Source organism: Oncorhynchus masou, chromosome 1 (genome assembly GCF_036934945.1).
Source record: "Oncorhynchus masou masou isolate Uvic2021 chromosome 1, UVic_Omas_1.1, whole genome shotgun sequence".
NCBI lineage: Eukaryota > Metazoa > Chordata > Actinopteri > Salmoniformes > Salmonidae > Oncorhynchus > Oncorhynchus masou.
In genome coordinates this window covers 13,369,787-13,389,502 of record NC_088212.1, presented here as the reverse complement: position 1 = coordinate 13,389,502, position 19,716 = coordinate 13,369,787, and the positions used below count along the sequence as shown (strand labels likewise).

At 45.6% G+C, this 19,716-nt stretch overlaps 1 protein-coding gene across 1 annotated transcript in view; it reads left to right on the top strand.

Moving 5' to 3' along the window:
- LOC135518629 (adhesion G-protein coupled receptor V1-like) overlaps positions 1-18,043 on the top strand; it is a 277,743-nt gene extending 259,700 nt beyond the window's left edge. Inside the window, 4 exon segments of the mRNA XM_064943812.1 lie at positions 5,962-6,083; positions 12,109-12,294; positions 14,355-14,529; positions 17,610-18,043. Coding sequence (XP_064799884.1) covers positions 5,962-6,083; positions 12,109-12,294; positions 14,355-14,529; positions 17,610-17,728 — 602 coding nt within the window. The 3' untranslated portion in view covers positions 17,729-18,043.
- Positions 18,044-19,716: the final 1,673 nt, after the last annotated feature.

Here is a 19,716-nt window from a genome sequence, read left to right as displayed (position 1 = left end):
TATCTGTCCATTGGACCACTTTAAGCAGTACACTCCACAGAGCTGGGCTTTATGGAAGAGTGTCCAGAAAAAAATAAGCAAACATGTTTGGTGTTTGGCAAAAGGCATGTAGGAGACTGGGGTTGTACCTGGTAGGTACCTTGATATTTGTTTGAGATTGAGGTCATCTAGCTTAGATTGTAGGATGGCCGGGGTGTTAAGCATGTCCCAGTTTAGGTCACCTAACAATACGAACTCTGACGATAGATTGGGGGCAATCAATTCACATATGGTGTCCAGGGCACAGCTGGGAGCTGTGGGGGGTCAATAACAAGCGGCAACAGTGAGGGACTTATTTCTGGAGAGATGGATTTTTACAAGTAGAAGCTCGAACTGTTTGGGCATAGACCTGGATAGTATGACAGAACTTTGTAGGATATCTCTACAGTAGATTGCAACTCAGCCCCCTTTAGCAGTTCTATCTTGACATAAAATGTTGTATTTGGGAATGGAAATGTCAGAATTTTTGGTGGCCTTCCTAAGCCAGGATTCAGGCACGGCTAGGCCATAAGGTTTGGCGGAGTGTTTAAAAGCTGTGAATAAAGCAAACTTAGGGCAGAGGCTTCTGATGTTAACATGCATGGATGAAATAACCAGAGCATATCTACCTCTGCTAAGCTTCCCAGTAAAGCCAGAAAATCAGGCATCACAGAAAAGTGTTAAAAATAGCCCACGTTAACATCTGTAGCTTAAGAAACGAGGTTCATGAAATCAATAATTGGCTAGTAACTGATGACATTCATATTCTGACTATCTCTGAAACTCACTTAGATAATACCTTTGATGATACAGTGGTAGCAATACATGGTTATAAGATCTACAGAAATGCCAAAGGTGGAGGTGTGACTAATTATATTCAGAACCACATTCCGGTAAAGCTTAGAGAGAATCTCATGTTAAATACAGTTGAAGTAATATGGCTACAGGTTCATCTGCCTCACCTTAAGCCCTTTCTGGTGGGAAGCTGCTATAGACAACCAAGTGCAAACAGTCAGTATCTGGATAATGTGTGAAAATGCTTGACAATGTATGTGATATCAATAGAGAGCTATACTTTCTGGGTGATTTAAATATTTACTGGCTTTCATCAGGCTGCCCACTCAAGAGAAAGCTTCAAACTGTAACTAGTCCCTGCAACCTGGCTCAGGTTAACAGCACAGGAATGAAATCATCAACATGTATTGATCATATCTTAACTAATGCTGCAGAAATGTGTTTGAAAGCAGTATCCAAATCCATCATATCTAGTGATCACAATACAGTAGCCATATCTAGGAAAACCAAAGTTCCAAAGGCTGGGCCTAATATTGTGTATAAGAAGTCATACAAAACGTTTTGTAGTGATTCCTATGTTGTAGATGTGAAGAATATTTGTTGGTCCGTGGTGTGTAATGACAAGCAACTACGCTGCACTTGACACATTTATGAAATTTCTTATCCCAGTTACTAATAAGCAGCACCCCATTAAGACAATGACTGTGAAAACTGTTAAATTCCTGTGGATTGATGAGGAATTGAAAATGTGTATGCTTGAGAGGGATGAGGCAAAATAAATGTGTCACGGCTTTCGTTGTGGAAAGGAGGAGCGGACCAAAATGCAGCGTAGTTGTGATTCATTTTATTTAATAAGGGAACTATACACGATAAACTAACAAAATAACAATGGTACGAAAACCAAAAACAGCCTTATCTGGTGCAAAACACAGAGACAGGAACAATCACCCACAAACACACAGTGAAATCCAGGCTACCTAAATATGGTTCCCAATCAGAGACAATGACTAACACCTGCCCCTGATTGAGAACCATATCAGGCCAAACACAGAAATAGACAAACAAGACATCCAACATAGAATGCCCACTCAGATCACACCCTGACCAACCAAAACATAGAAACATACAAAGTAAACTATGGCCAGGGCGTGACAAAATGTCAAATAGGTTCTGGCTGTACAAAAGATTGGCAAACGTACTGTAAATTGAGAAATTGTGACTAAACTGAATAAAAAGAAGATGAAACTGCACTATGAAATAAAGATAAATTACATAAAGAATGATAGTAAGAAGCTTTGGAACAGTACCCCCCCCAAGGTGCGGACTCCGGCCGCAAAACCTGAACCTATCGGGGAGGGTCTGGGTGGGCATCTGTCCGCGGTGGCGGCTCTGGTGCTGGACGTGGCCCCCACTTCACCGCAGTCTTCCCCCACCTTGTCCGCTTCCGTGACCTCCCAGCCACGGCAACCCCACTTAACAACACGGGACAGAGGGGCAGCTCGGGACAGAGGGGCAGCTCGGGACAGAGGGGCAGCTCGGGACAGAGGGGCTCTTCAGACTCCGGCAGCAGCGCCGGACAGGCGGGAGACTCCGGCAGCAGCGGCGGACAGGCGGGAGACTCCGGCAGCACAGGAGAGGAGGAAGGCTCTGGCAGATCCTGGCTGACTGGCGGATCTGGAAGAATCTGGCTGACTGGCGGATCTGGAAGAGTCTGGCTGACTGACGGTTCTGGCAGATCCTGGCTGACTGGCGGATCTGGAAGAGTCTGGCGGATCTGGAAGAGTCTGGCTGAATGGCGGATCTGGCTGACTGGCGGATCTGGAAGAGTCTGGCTGACTGGCGGATCTAGAAGAGTCTGGCTGACTGGCGGATCTGGAAGAGTCTGGCTGACTGGCAGATCTGGAAGAGTCTGGCTGACTGGCAGATCTGGAAGAGCTTGGTTGACTGGCGGATCTGGAAGAGTCTGGTTGACTGGCGGTTCTGGAAGAGTCTGGCTGATTGGCGGATCTGGAAGAGTCTGGTTGACTGGCGGATCTGGAAGAGTCTGGCTGACTGGCGGATCTGGAAGAGTCTGGCTGACTGGCGGATCTGGAAGAGTCTGGCTGACTGGCGGATCTGGAAGAGTCTGGCTGACTGGCAGATCTGGAAGAGTCTGGCTGACTGGCGGATCTGGAAGAGTCTGGCTGACTGGCGGATCTGGAAGAGTCTGGCTGACTGGCAGATCTGGAAGAGTCTGGCTGACTGGCAGATCTGGAAGAGTCTGGCTGACTGGCAGACCTGGAAGAGTCTGGTTGACTGGCGGATCTGGAAGAGTCTGGGCTGACTGGCGGATCTGGAAGAGTCTGGCTGACTGGCGGATCCTGGCAGACTGACGGCTCTGGCTGTTCCATGCTGACTGGCGGCTCTGGCTGTTCCATGCTGACTGGCGGCTCTGGCTGTTCCATGCTGACTGGCGGCTCTGGCTGCTTCTTGCAGACTGGCAGCTCTGGCTGCTCCATGCAGACTGGCAGCTCTGGCAGCTCCTTGCAGACTGGCAGCTCCTTGCAGACTGGCAGCTCCTTGCAGACTGGTAGCTCCGGCTGCTCCATGCAGACTGGCAGCTCTGGCTGTTCCATGAAGACTGGCAGCTCTGGCTGTTCCATGAAGACTGGCAGCTCTGGCTGCTTCATGCAGACTGGCAGCTCTGGCTGTTCCATGCAGGCTGGCAGCTCTGCGCTAAACAGGCAGGCCTGCTACTATAGAGGAGGTTCAGGCCTGCTACTATAGTGGAGGTTCAGGCCTGCTAATATAGTGGAGGTTCAGGCCTGCTAATATAGTGGAGGTTCAGGCCTGCTAATATAGTTGAGGTTCAGACCTGCTAATATAGTGGAGGTTCAGGCCTGCTAATATAGAGGAGGTTCAGGCCTGCTACTATAGAGGAGGATCAGGCCTGCTAATATAGTGGAGGTTCAGGCCTGCTAATATAGTTGAGGTTCAGGCCTGCTAATATAGTTGAGGTTCAGACCTGCTAATATAGTGGAGGTTCAGGCCTGCTAATATAGAGGGGGTTCAGGCCTGCTCTGAGAAGTTTTCTATCCCAGTGCTCAGCCATAGACATGGTTCTCCTGTCCGTCTGTCTTTCTAAAGAAGTCAGGGCCTGAGTCTGACAGGGTTAGAGATATGGGTATGATGTGCCATATTCTGTCCAGTATTATATTCTGGCCATATTCTGTCCATCTCCCTGGTATATTATATATGTGGTATATCATATCCCTGGTATAGCATCACCCTGGTATATTATATACGTGGTATATCATTACCCTGGTATAGCATCACCCTGGTATATTATCTAAGTGGTATATCATTACCCTGGTATAGCATCACCCTGGTATATTATCTATGTGGTATATCATTACCCTGGTATAGCATCACCCTGGTATATTATCTATGTGGTATATCATTACCCTGGTATAGCATCACCCTGGTATATTATCTACGTGGTATATCATTACCCTGGTATAGCATCTCCCTGGTATATTATCTATGTGGTATATCATTACCGTGGTATAGCATCAACCTGGTATAGCATCACCCTGGTATATTATCTCCCTGGTATATCATTACCCTGGTATAGCATCACCCTGGTATAGCATCACCCTGGTATATTATCTCCCTGGTATAGCATCACCCTGGTATATTATATACATGGTATATCATTACCCTGGTATAGCATCACCCTGGTATAGCATCACCCTGGTATATTATCTCCCTGGTATAGCATCACCCTGGTATATTATATACATGGTATATCATTACCCTGGTATAGCATCACCCTGGTATATTATATACGTGGCATATCATTACCCTGGTATAGCATCACCCTGGTATATTATCTCCCTGGTATAGCATCACCCTGGTATATTATATACATGGTATATCATTACCCTGGTATAGCATCACCCTGGTATATTATCTACGTGGTATATCATTACCATGGTATAGCATCACCCTGGTATATTATCTCCCTGGTATATCATTACCCTGGTATAGCATCACCCTGGTATATTATCTACGTGGTATATCATTACCCTGGTATAGCATCACCCTGGTATATTATCTCCCTGGTATATCATTAACCTGGTATAGCATCACCCTGGTATATTATCTACGTGGAATATCATTACCGTGGTATAGCATCAACCTGGTATATTATCTCCCTGGTATAACATTACCATGGTATAGCATCAACCTGGTATATTATCAGACTGGCAGCTCTGGCTGCTCCATGCAGACTGGCATATTATCTACCTGGTATAGCCTCACCCTGGTATATTATCTACCTGGTATATCATTACCATGGTATAGCATCACCCTGGTATCGCATCACCCTGGTATATTATCTACCTGGTATATAATCTACCTGGTATATTATCTACCTGGTGTATAATCTACCTGGTGTATAATCTACCTGGTATATAATCTACCTGGTATATTCTCTACCTGGTATATAATCTACCTGGTATATCATCTACCTGGTATATAATCTACCTGGTATATAATCTATCTGGTATATTCTCTACCTGGTATATTATCTACCTGGTATATTATCAACCTGGTATATAATCTACCTGGTATATAATCTACCTGGTATGGCTCTGTCCCCTATCTGTTTTGGTCAGTTCTGTGGGTTACCAGGACCAATCACTTTTAGGTCCTACCAGCAGGTGTAGGGACTGCTTACAGCCCAGTCTTAGCTGAGCACTTGGCACAGCGTCCAGTCAGTGCACGTGTGCGTTCGTGGGTGTAGGAGTATGTTCGTGCGTGGAGACCGGTTTACTGTACCAGGCAGCCCTGTGCCAGGATCTGTGACCTACAGTAAAGCCTCCAGATTAAGAGTGGCTTCATTTAACCAGCCCTAAGGGCCTGGTCTCTGGTCTCTGCCCCGGTCCCAGCTCACTACACTATACTGGGCCACAGCCAGGCCTGGACAGAGAGCAGAGATCATTTAGAACACCCTGAACTTTTAGGAAAAACTCCCAATTTCTGGTCGTCATAGAATGAATACATTATATTTAATTATATTTAACCTAAGAATGTCATTATATGGGTGTGTGTCTGTGTGTGTTAACTGTGTATTAGAGTGACTCTGCGCTGTTGTGTGTGTTTCAGAGGTGCCCATGGTGCTGTACCTGTTTGCCCTGGTGTCCCTGGTGTTGCTGTGGGCAGGACTACACATGGGCTACAGATACCTGTGGATGCTCATCCTCTACGTCATCTTCAACCTCCTGCTGGTAAGATATCATCATTGTGTGTGTGTCTTATTGACTCTCTATTTCTGTCAAAACATAAGGAAAATCTTTCTTAGTTTTGTAAATGTTACAACAGCACACTTAGATACAGCAACTTCCTCGATACTTGAGAGGCCAGATGTGTAGACATTGGCGTAATAACTCTCCTCAAGTTCAGTAACTCTCCTCAGGTTCAGTAACTCTCCTCAGGTTCAGTAACTCTCCTCAGGTTCAGTAACTCCCCTCAGGTTCAGTAACTCCCCTCAGGTTCAGTAACTCTCCTCAGGTTCAGTAACTCTCCTCAGGTTCAGTAACTCTCCTCAGGTTCAGTAACTCTCCTCAGGTTCAGTAACTCTCCTCAGGTTCAGTAACTCTCCTCAGGTTCAGTAACTCTCCTCAGGTTCAGTAACTCTCCTCAGGTTCAGTAACTCCCCTCAGGTTCAGTAACTCTCCTCAGGTTCAGTAACTCTCCTCAGGTTCAGTAACTCTCCTCAGGTTCAGTAACTCTCCTCAGGTTCAGTAACTCTCCTCAGGTTCAGTAACTCTCCTCAGGTTCAGTAACTCTCCTCAGGTTCAGTAACTCTCCTCAGGTTCAGTAACTCTCCTCAGGTTCAGTAACTCTCCTCAGGTTCAGTAACTCTCCTCAGGTTCAGTAACTCTCCTCAGGTTTGTTTTTGCCAGTGTGTGTGAGTGCAGAATAGCCTCTCTCCTTCTCAAAGCTCATAGCTCTCTGGAGGCACACCGGTACTATGTGTTGATCCCTTAAAGGGACACACACACACACACATGAGGGGCCCAACAGTGCAGTGGCTTAAAGGGATACTTTGAGATTTTGGCAATGAGGCCCTTTATCTACTTCTACCCAGAATCAGATGATCTCATGGATATCATTTTTATGTCTTTGCTTGTGGTTTGAAGGAAGTTGCTAACCATCGCTAGCACAATTTCTAACTAGCATTAGCACAATGCCTAGAAGTCTAGCTAGCAGATACCCATAGACTTCCAGTCATTGTGCTAACCCTAGTTAGAATTGGCTAGCAAAACTACCTCTAACTTTCTTATACTGGATACAGAGACATAAAAATGGTGTCCACGGGTACATCTGACTCTGGGGAAGTAGATCAAGGGCATTTTAAGTATCATTTTAAGCCACTGCACTGTTGGGCCCCGTGTGTGTGTGTGCGCGCGTGCGTGTTGGTCTATTGTGTGTGGGCGTCTGCCTGCATGCCTTGATGTGTGTGTGTGTGTGTGTGTGTGTGTGTGTGTGTGTGTGTGTGTGTGTGTGTGTGTGTGTGTGTGTGTGTGTGTGTGTGTGCGTGTGCGTGTGCGTGTGCGTGCGTGCGTGCGTGCGTGCGTGTGTGATGAAGGGTGTTCAAGTTGCCTTTGAAGCCAACCTTTTGATGTCTGGCCCTGCCAGTGTGAGCTCTATTTGAGTGAAGATAGCATGAGGACTATCGTAGATACTGTATCTCCAGAGAGTGGCGGCCAGACCACTCTCTCAGTACAGAGTGTGAATGCATATCAGAGAGGGTGAGACTGAGAAAGGAGACGGGGCCATTCGTAAGATGGAGAGAACTTAATCATCAGGTACTTCTGTACAGCGCTGTATGATCTACAGCCACTAGTACTTAACATCTTGTTTAATAACGGTTGCATAACTGACAATGTGCTGAAAGATGTTTGAACTATTAATGCCTACTTCATTGTCTGTTGCTAGTTGAGGGTAGATTCCACACACGTAAAGTAAGTGTATCATTGTATTTTTGTATTTATTTTATTTACAACATTCAAACAATTGTTGCATTAGGTAGGCTGTGGACAAGACAGTGGCATAATTGTTCTTTTAGACCTTCTTTTAAGACCTTTCAGACCTCCTTGTGAATGTCTCTGTTAGCTGTCAATTTTTCTCCCACACGTCTTTGTCCATTAAGTGTGTCACACAGGTCCGTGGCTCTATGTAGATGACCCCCGGCTCAATAAGCTGCAGACATCAAAATCAAATCAAATTGTATTAGTCACATCCGCCGAATACAACAGGTGTAGACCTTAAAGTGAAATGCTTACTTACAAACCACTAAACAACAGTGCAGTTTAAAAAAAAAGACAGATAAGAATGAGAGATAAAAATAAAAAGTAATTAAAGAGCAGCAGTAAAAATGTACAATATATACAGGGGGGGTGCCGGTACAGAGTCAATGTGCAGGGGTACCGGTTAGTTGAGGTAGTATACCTGTAGGTAGAGTTATTAAAGTGACTATGCATAGATAATAACAGAGAGTATCAGCAGTGTAAAACGGGGGGATGCAATGCAAATAGTCTGAGTAGCCATTTGACTAGATGTTCAGGAGTCTTACGGCTTGGGGTAGAAGCTGTTCAGAAGCCTCTTGGACCCAGACTTGGCGCTCCGATACCGCTTGCCGTACGGTAGCAGAGAGGAGTCTATGACTAATGTGGTTGGAGTCTTTGACAATTTTTAGGGCCTTCCTCTGACACCGCCTGGTATAGAGGTCCTGGATGGCAGGAAGCTTGGCCCCAGTGATGTACTGGGCCGTTCGCGCTACCCTCTGTAGTGCCATGCGGTTGGAGGCCGAGCAGTTGCCATACTAAGCAGTGATGCAACCAGTCAGAATGCTCTCGATGGTGCAGCTGTTTGTTTTTTGAGGATCTGAGGACCCATACCATATCCTTTCAGTCTCCTGAGGGGGATTGATTTTGTCGTGCCCGCTTCACGACTGTCATGGTGTGCTTGGACCATGTTAGTTTGTTGGTGATGTGGATTCCAAGAAACTTGGGTTTCTAGGGTTTCTGGTATGATGGTGTTGATGTGGGCCATGACCAGCCTTTCAAAGCACTTCATGGCTACAGGCGTGAATGCTACGAGTCGGTAGTCATTTAGGCAGGTTACCTTAGTGTTCTTGCGCACAGGCACTATGGTGGTCTGCTTAAAACATGTTGGCATTACAGACTCAGACAGGGAGAGGTTGAAAATGTCAGTGAAGACACTTGCCAGTTGGTCATCGCATGCTCGCAGTAAACGTCCTGGTAATCTGTCTGGCCCTGCGGCCTTGTGAATGTTGACCTGTCTAAAGGTCTTACTCACATTGGCTGCGGAGAGCGTGATCACACAGTCTTCCGGTACAGCTGGTGCTCTCATGCATGTTTCATTGTTATTTGCCTCGAAGCAAGCATAAAAGTAGTTTCGCTCGTCTGTTAGGCTCGTGTCACTGGGCAGCTCTCAGCTGTACTTCCCTTTGTAGTCTGTAATGGTTTGCAGGCCCTGCCACATCCGACGAGCGTCAGAGCTGGTGTAGTACTACTTGAAGCTTTGCCTGTCTGATGGCTCGTCGGTGGTCATAGCGGGATTTCTTCTGAGTTCTGGGTTAGAGTCCCGCTCCTTGAAAGCAGCAGCTCTAGTCTTTAGCTCAGTGCAGATGCTGCCTGTAATCCATGGCTTCTGGTTGGGGTATGTACGTACAGTCACTGTGGGGACGATGTAATCGATGCACTTATTGATGAAGCCAATGACAGATATGGTGTACATCTGTCGTCTGTGCTAGAAAAACAGTCCTGTAGCTTAACATCTGCTTCATCTGACCACTTTATTATTGATTCTAGTCACTGGTGCTTCCTGCTTTAGACATTTTTTTTTAAACAAGGCAAGTCAGTTAGGAGCAAATTCTTATTTACAATGATGGCCTAGGAACAGTGGGTTAAGAGCCTTGTTCAGGGGCAGAACAACAGAGTTTTTCCTTGTCAGCTTGGGGATTCGATCTAGCAACCTTTCAGTTACTGGCCCAACGCTCTAACCACTAGGATACCTGCCGTGGGAAGAATGTCACGATGACAATAACTGATGTGCTTAGAAACCCGAGCCATTCACAAACACCCAACTATGAAGTCATCTGATCAGATGTCCAGCCTGACCAACGGTATGACCTACTTCCTCCAATGTTATCCAGTTGATATCAAGACTTCATGAAGATCAATCGAGTATCTTTGTCTAAGACATGGCTGTGTTTCACAGCCTGTCATTTACGGCTTCCCTGCTACAATAAGCTCCAGTACAGGACAAATCCCCTGAAGATGTAGAGAGAGGCCAACTAGCCCCCCCCCCTCTACCACAACAAAGCATTAGTTTCCAGGGAGTGTTCTCTGTCAGACAGGAATAATTTATCTGGAACAGACAGTCTCCTTTTCTACATGTAATGAGTTTACAAAGCGAGCTGTGTTCAAGACCATCGATTGAACTCTAAACAAATACATCTGACCTAGATATTCCAGAGCGTTCCTACTGCTACTGCTACTCGTACTCCTACTGCTACTGCTACTCTTACTCCTACTGCTACTGCTACTCTTACTCCTACTGCTACCTCTACTGCTGCCACTCCTCCTGCTACTCCTACTGCTACTCCTGCTACTGCTACTCCTACTGCTACTCCTGCTACTGCTACTCTTACTCCTACTCCTACTGCTACTCCTGCTACTGCTACTCTTACTCCTACTGCTTCTCCTGCTACAGCTACTCCTACTGCTATTCCTGCTATTCCTGATACTACTCCTGCTACCAAACTTCTGCTACTGCTACTCCTACTGCTACTGTTACTTCTACAGCTACATCTACTGCTATTGCTGCTCCTGATTGGTGGAGTGCTGCAGAGATGGTTGGCCTTCTGGAAGGTTCTCCCATCTCCACAGAGGAACTCTGCTCTTTCAGAGTGACCATCGGGTTCTTGGACACCTTCCCGACCAGAGCCCTTCTCCCCAGATTGCTCAGTTTGGCCTGGCGGCCAGATCTAGGAAGAGTCTTAGTGGTTCCAAACTTCTTCCATTTAAGAATGATGCAGGCCACTGTGTTCTCGGGGACCTTCAATGCTGCAGAATTGCTTTGGTACCTTTCCTCAGATCTGTGCCTCGACACAATCCTGTCTCCAAATCAATTGAATTTACCACAGGTGAACTCCAATAAAGTTGTAGAAACATCTGAAGGATGACCAATGGAAACAGTCTCATAGCAAAGGGTCTGAATACTTATACTTATGTAAATAAGGTATTTCTGTTTTTATTTTTAATACATATGCAACATTTTCTAAAAACCTGTTTTCTCTTTGTCATTATGGGGTATTGTGTATAGATTGATGAGGGTGATAAGAGTATTTAATATATTTTAGAGATGAGGCTGTAGAATGTTTAGAATGTCCCTGATTGAGTTTAGTAATGTTGTCGTTCACGCTCATTTAATAATTTACGTTCTTTCTGTCTTCTATTATCCTATAAATTGATTTCTATCTGTCTTGTTAAATGCTACTGAAATCATTCTCTCCCTAGTTAGCTTTTAAATGTTTTATTGAACCTTTATTTAATTAGGCAAGTCAATTAAGAACAAATTCTTATTTACAATGACTGCCTGCCAAGAGGCAAAAGGCCTCCTGTGGGGACGTGGGCTGGGATTAAAAATACAAATGTAGGACAAAACACACATCACGACAAGAGAGACACAGAAACACTATGTAAAGAGAGACCTAAGACAACAACACAGCATGGCAGCAACACAAGACAGAACAGCGTGGTAGTTACACAACATGACAACAACATGATAGCAACACAACATGGCAGCAACACAACATTGTAGCAACACAACATAACAACACGGTAACAACACAACATGGCAGCAACACAAGACAAAACAGCATGGTAGTTACACAACATGACAACAACATGATAGCAACACAACATGGCAGCAACACAACATGGTAGCAACACAACATAACAACACGGTAACAACACAACATGGCAGCAGCAAAACATGATAGCAGCACAAACATGGTACAAACATTGTTAGGCACAAACAACAGCGTGAAGGGCAAAAGGTAGAGACAACAGCAAAACATGTGAAGCTGTCTGGTTAGCGCTGAGCCTCTCTGTACCTCTTATGTCCTCTCTCCCAGGGTGGTGTAGGGCTGTGACCTAACCTCCTCTAGTAACACACACACACATAACCCCTGACCTTTGCCCTGTGCCCTCTCCCCAGGGCCTGTACGTGTTTGCTGTGTACTTCCTGATGCACAACCAGCTATGTTGGCCAGCCAAGGCCAGCTACACGGTGGAGATGGATGGCCAGGGCAATCCAGACTCTGCCTACCAGGGGGGGGGTGCCTCCACCATAGGGGGGGAGATCAACAAGTCCACCCAGAACCTCATCAGAACCATGGAGGAGGTAACACACATGCAGTGTCTCTCTGCCATTGTTCCCTCCCTCACTGCCCCAAACTATGGAGAAAAATGGATAAGAAAGAGTGAGAAGCCCTGTTCAAGCCCTACAAGCTGACTGACTAGCTGACTGACTAGCTGACTGGCTGGCTGACCACTGTTACCAAAGCTCTGAGTCTGCTTTACCCTTACCTCCCATACCCCTTTGTCCCCTGCCCAGTGTAGGGGAGACAGAGGGGGGGGGGGGCAGATTTTATGTAATTTCTCCTGGGAACACCCAGTCCCTTTTTTTTCAAAGTAGGAATCCACTAATCCTGTTTTTTTCATGAGAACACATATGTTATGATTTGGAACCTTGGGGTCCATCCCAGCAGCAGAGCGGAGGGAGCTGGAGACAAAAGAGAGAAAATTGAGAGGTGGAAAGGAAAGAGAGGGGCGAGAGAGGTGGAGGGGATTGGTACATGGGAGGCATCTCGTCAACCCCCTTCAGAGCGGATATGACAAATCCACTGGTGCCTGGAGGTGCCTAAATCACCAAGATCTAGACACTCTGTACCCATTATAGACAATTACGCAGTGCTGTCTGTCATTACATTTTACATTACATTACATTTAAGTCATTTAGCAGACGCTCTTATCCAGAGCGACTTACAAATTGGTGAATTCACCTTCTGACATCATTACAGGCCTGCTCAGATAAGCTAGTACACCAGCTGTCGGTCTGGCTGTTGATGATATGTTGTTAATTTCAATCAGCTATGTAGTGCTAGGGTTAAAACTGAAATGTGCAGCCCTTTAGGTTCCCCAGGACCAGATGAAGAAACACTGAGATAAGCTATTACACCTGGCCTGCCTGTGTCTAACTGTCTTTCTGCATGCCTGCCTGTGTCTAACTGTATGCCTGTCTGCTTGTGTCTAACTGTATACCTGTGTTTAACTGTATGCCTGTCTGCCTGTTTGTGTCTAACTGTATGCCTGTCTGTCTGCCTGTGTCTAACTGTATGCCTGCCTGCCTGTTTGTGTCTAACTGTATACCTGTCTGTCTGCCTGTGTCTAACTGTATGCCTGTCTGCCTGTCTGTGTCTAACTGTATACCTGTCTGTCTGCCTGTGTCTAACTGTATGCCTGTCTGCCTGTTTGTGTTTAACTGTATACCTGTCTGTCTGCCTGTGTCTAACTGTATGCCTGTCTGCCTGTTTGTGTCTAACTGTATACCTGTCTGTCTACCTGTGTCTAACTGCCTGTCTGTCTGTCTAGCTAGTTGTCTGCTTGTCTAGCTGTCTGGGAGGGTGCTGAACTCTCTTTCCTTCACTACTCTTGTAGACATTCAGTGAGTTCTCTCTCTCTCTCTCTCTCTCTCTCTCTCTCTCTGTGTGTCTGTGTCTCTGTCTCTCGCTTTGTCTTTCTCTGTCTGTGTCTCTCTCTCTCTCTGTGTCTCTCCCTGTCTCCTATTCATCAGCAGCAGGCTCAGAGCCTGATTTTGTATGAGGCCCACGTGACCCCTCATCCTGCATTAACCCTTTGGGGAGCTTGGGCAACAGACTCTGTGTGACCCTCCATGTCTCAGACGTGATTACACGGCTCACAGGCCCATTCTCTGCTACCCAGAGCGGACTTGGTGCCAGAATGGGCCTGTTGTGTGTCATTGCATTAATCATGGAGATTTAGGTGACCCATTTACACGCTCATCTCTGGTTAGTGTTGTCTATGAAACGCCTTGAGGATAACCACTTGGCCATCCAGACGCTCTAAATGTTAGCTCATAAAAGGCACTGTAGAAATGGAACCCTGACCTACTTTAGGGTCTGTTATTTCAACTTGTTGGAATTTGTTGGAGTGGCTGTCTTTGATAATACCATATTCAGTCTGTAAACGTGTGTGTCTGCGCATTTCTGCGGCTGTGTGTGTGTGTGTGTGTGTGTGTGTGTGCGTGTGTGTGTGTGTGTGTGTGTGTGTGTGTGTGTGTGTGTGTGTGTGTGTGTGTGTGTGTGTGTGTGTGTGTGTGTGTGTGTGTGTGTGTGTGTGTGTGTGTGTGTGTGTGTGTGTGTGTGTGTGTGTGTGTGGCAGGTGTCCGCGGACTGGGAGCGTGCGTCTCTGCGTTTGGACAGCCAGCCCAGCAGTGTGTTTAAGCAGAGCCCTCAGGGCGGAGCCTACCCCACCGACGGAGGTTTCATCAACACCAACCTAGTGGCCGACGATGAGTCCCAGGACTTTGATGACCTCATATTTGCCTTAAAGACTGGTAAGAATCATCATCGCTGAGTCCCACATGGCACCCTATTCCCTATGTAAAGCACTACTTTTTTCAAGGTTTTTTATATTTGGCATTTGTACGTTTACACAGATAAACAGGTAGTGGGCAAAACACAAACTGAACCCTTACCACATCAATCCCAACCCCCTAGATAGTGCACTACTTTTGACGAAGGCCCATAGGACACTTTGAAGGGAATACTGTGCCATTTGGGACAGAGCCTATTGCAAATCCTGCACACGTATTCCTCATCAGCCATCAATATGAAGCCAATAACTAGAGTCCAGACTTATTCCTGGTCAGGTCACATGCTCAGGAAAAACTCCTTGTCTTACTTCTCAACACCATAATGGTGTCATGGGAGAAGTGAAAAATGCAATGACTCACTATAAATACAAATCACATCTTATACCCTCGTAGGCTAAAGTTACAATGACTCAGTATACATCATTTGTTACATTTTACATTTTAGTCATTAACCCCACGCTCTTATCCAGAGCAACTTACAGTCAGTACATTCATCTGAAGTTTGCTAGGTGGGAGTCGGATAACCACATATCACGGTCATAGCAAGTATATGTTTCCTCAATAAAGTAGCTATCAGCTGGGTCAGAGCTAGTAAGGGGGAAAATAAGTCAAATGTTAGTTTAGGAAAGGCCTTTTTGGAGGGGTCGGTGTGAGGAGGGGTGTGGGGGGGGTGCTGTGGGATTATTTAAGATACTCTTTGAAGATGTAGGGTTTCAGATGTTTTCAGAAGATGAGCAGGGACTCTGCTGTCCTGGCTTCAGAGGGAAGCTGGTTCTACCATTGGGGTGCCAGGACAGAGAAGAGCTTAGCCTTGGATGAGCTGGAGCTGCCCTTCTGTAGGGGTGGGAGGGCCAAGAGACTAGAGATGACAGAATGGAGGGCCCGGGTTGGGGGTGTAGGGTTTGAGCAAAGCTTGAAGGTAGGGAGGGGCAGTTACTCTTGCTGCTCCATAGGCAAATACCATGGTCTGTGGATGCGAGCTTAGACTGGAGGCCAGTGGAGTGTGCAGAGAGGCAGGGTGACATGGGAAAACTTGGAATAACATACAAATCTTATTCCCTCGTAGACTAAAGGTCCAATTTGTACTTGAGCGTACATTCTCTATCTGGAATATGGGTGACTCACATATGGCTTTTAACCTTTGTGTGATTTTTTCTATGTGGGCTCGTGTGTGTGTGTGTGTGTGTGTGTGTGTGTGTGTGTGTGTGTGTGTGTGTGTGTGTGTGTGTGTGTGTGTGTGTGTGTGTGTGTGTGTGTGTGTGTGTGTGTGTGTGTGTGTGTGTGTGTGTGTGTGTGTGTGTGTGTGTGTGTGTGTGTGTGTGTGTGTGTGTGTGTGTGTGTGCTTGCATGAGTGTGTGCTTGCATGAGTGTGTATGCATGCCTGTATTGTTTGCGTGTGTGTAGCCATTACTGCTGGCCCTGCTCAATCACTCCTTTGCAGAGCTTTAATCCTGCACCCTTAGGAACCATTTTTCCTCAGTCATCAGCGTTTAATGAGATAAGGGGCTAACAGCAGACTGATATATCACCCCTCCCATTCTCAAGTCACAGAGTAATCGCTTCATGCTGTCTGAATAACAAGTGGTGGACCCAACTGAACACATGCCAAGTGGTGCTCAGTATTTTTTCTGTATGAAATATATATATATAGCCTCTGGTCCAAAGAAGTGCACTATAAAGGGAATAGGATTCCAATGGGGACGAAACCATAGAATGGTGATGTCATGGCTCTTTCGTAGTGACCAAGCCGTCAGTGCTCTGTGAAAGAGTCGTGACATGTAGCGTGACATCCTCATACAGTTTGGATGGGACGCCTCTTCGCCACACAAAGCTACTACGTTCACTGCGGTTGGATTCTTTAGAGAGGACACCTGTTAGTTTTATTAACCTTCCTTCTCTCTCTCACCAATTAAGATCTCTGTTCATAGAAACACACCCCATGGAAAGAGACGTGACCTTTAACTTGTATACCAGTCAAGCCTGGTAGCCGTCTCCATATCATGGAAAAGGATTTGACCCTTCCTCGTGGTGGCCAGCCAAGCCCCTGATTGATCAGTCCCTGAAGGGCCCCATGCTAAACGGGTTAATCTGGCACCTCAGTGCTAACCGGGCCCCTGGGAGTGGGCCGAGAATACACACCAATATCCACACCCAGAAAAACACTTGTCCATTGCCGTGGTGATGCTAAATTAAAAGTGTCCCTGGCGGTAGCGGACTTGGAGGGAGTCAGAGGTGTTAATGAGAGTGGATTGGGTAGAGAGGGTAATGTTACCGTAAACAAAAGCCTCGGGGAGAGGAGCGCTAACCCTTCTTCTGCCGTCTGTGACGTGTATTGTGTGCGCTGTATTCTAATAGGCAGTTGTTATGGAGGATGAGTTAGCGTTTCTCTGGCTTTCTCTATCACCCATCGGTACACCCCAACATTCAGCCTCAAGAGGAATACAGATATGGATCGGGTGGCATTTACATTTTAATTACCTCTCGTACTGGTCAAACAACAACCAATCAAGGATAAACAAGATTGAAAAGCAAAATGTATAAACACAAATATTTGCTATTATGTCTTCATCAGAGTGCCTCCAAGACCCCCTTTGGTTGTTGTGGAACACCTGAAGCGCTCCACCTACTTACAGTATTTCATATTTTCTTCAAGGTTAAACAGAATAGAGGGGGGGGGGTGATTATTATGGGTAAAAAACAAGGGTGCCATTTTGGATACTCCATTGTTCATACCTTTGGTAATGTTGAAAATGCTATTTTACATAAAGTGTTGATTATTGATCAGTGACTTTTCACACAGGACACTGCAGCAGGTGTTGATGTTGAAATCTTCGGTATACAAAGAACAAATGACTTGATGTTTTGTTAACGAGTTTCTAAGTTAACACTGAATGATGTCAAACATTTATCATAGCTCTGATCCACGGTGTAGTGTACAGAGAGTAGTGGATGAACGCGCACTACGCCTTGGACCAGAGATGACAGCATTATTAATAAGTGATGCTTGACGTGCGCTGTCTCTGTCTCTCTCCCCCTGTCAGGATCGGGCCTTAATCTGAGCGACAACGAGTCGATCCACGGGAGTCATGACGGTGGGAGTACGGCGCCGTCTCAGATAGTAGAACTACGACGCATCCCCATCGCAGACACACACCTCTAACCTCCCACGTTTTTATACCACAGAGATCAACACAAGTGTTTTTAATTTTCTACTGCACAAAAACATCACGTTTTTTTTAATAGAGTAGTTTTGGTTTTCGTCAGTTTGATGTCATGAAAGCTGGTGATGTTTTTGTCTGTTTTTATATGAATATATCAATGTGTTACTAAATGGAGGTGTAAAGGTTCTCGAAGCTGATTTGATCTCTCCTGGGTGTAAAGTCTTTGGTATAGTTTTTGGACACAAGCCAGCACCCTCAAACCTGCTGCTAAGGTTTCTGTAACATTGTTAATAAATATTTCAATAGATATTTTACATCGGACTGTCTTGATTCAATTGTGATTGGGTTTAGAGTGGCCGGCATTAGTCTATGGGAAATGTCAGCAGTCAAACATAAAGAGAGGAGAACCTGTGTGAGAGTTGCGTAACGCAGGATGTGGAATTGCTGAGTGGCTGTGGGGTCACGCAGTCTCGTGGGGCAATTTCACAAATTTGTTATACACGTTCTGAGAATTCTGGTCCATGGAAAGGTCTGAATATTTCTGCTTGTGTCTGCAGGAGGCGGAGGGACTATGAACTATAGATGAGATAATACCTCATCGTAAAACCTGTCAATCTACTGTAAATGTTCAGAATACAAGGTCAAACACAGTATTCATGGGTTGCACGTTACGTTAAGTTCTATGGCAGCTGACGGTCTACTCAATGCATTCTCAATTAGCGCTGATGAAAATGACCATAAATAAGAAAAAAAACGGAGGAAATGAATGACCAAAAGTGGTGTAAGACAAAAGAGAGTTTGTGTAGTTAACAGCAATTGAATAAGGATCGGGTTTGGATAATAAGTAAAGCAGTTCCACAGTCTTAGGCCGAAACAGAAGGAACAGCCTCACCACGCTGGAGCACTGGTGCCAACCCGGCATCAGGGGCCTGTTCAGAAGCGTGCAACGTTGAAGAACGGTCAGATAGAAATCAATTGCGCAGAACAAATAGAATTGTCTGTCAAGTTGAATAGGGGATCAAATCAGCTCTATTCATTACATTTCTATCTGCAACTTTCTGTTGGTATCACCTTACTGAATATATGCCAGGTTTCTGTATTAGTTACATCTGGAAGGAAACACCTATGTGTCAGGAAATCTTTATATCAATAGAGTGTAATAAAAATGCACAGGTCTTCGTGTGGGCGAGACATTCCTTCATGACAAAAGTTAAGATCACAAACAAATTATTACCCAGACTGATATTACCCAGACTGATATTACCCAGACTGATATTACCCAGACTTATTAGGTATGAAGGTAAGACCCAGAGGCAGACAACGTCGAATTAACAGTGGTTTAGTATTCCAACAGGGGCAGGGAATAGACAGGTCAGGGCAGGCAGGGGTCAGTAAACCAGAGGTGGGGCAAAGGTACAGGTCAGGCAGGCTCAGAGTCAGGACCGGCCAGGTTCAAAACCAGGAGGGAGAGAAATAGTGAGACTGAGAAAAGCAGAAGCTGATAACAAAAATGCTGGTTGACTTGACAAACAAAAAATTGTATAAATACACAGGGGATAATGGGGAAGATGGGCTACACCTGGAGGGGGGTGGAGACAATCAAAGACAGGTGAAACAGATCAGGGTGTGACAAGACTGACATTACCCAGACTGACATTGTGTCTATGTGAATGTGTGTGCTTTGAACTGACCTCTGACCTCGTAAATTGCTCGACCTGGTTAACGGAAAGAAAAAAAAAATTGGGGGGGGGGCAAAGCTGACAGACAGAGGGAGTATTACTAGCTGAAGATGAATGTTATTAATGTAGTCAGTTTGGATTGTTGGACACTGGGAACACCAGCTAAAGGGCTCTGCAGAGATTCCCTTCCTCTTATTAATGTAGTTATTTTGGATTGTTGGACACTGAGAACACCAGCTCATGGGCTCTGCAGAGATTCCCTTCCTCTTATTAATGTAGTCAGTTTGGATTGTTGGACACTGAGAACA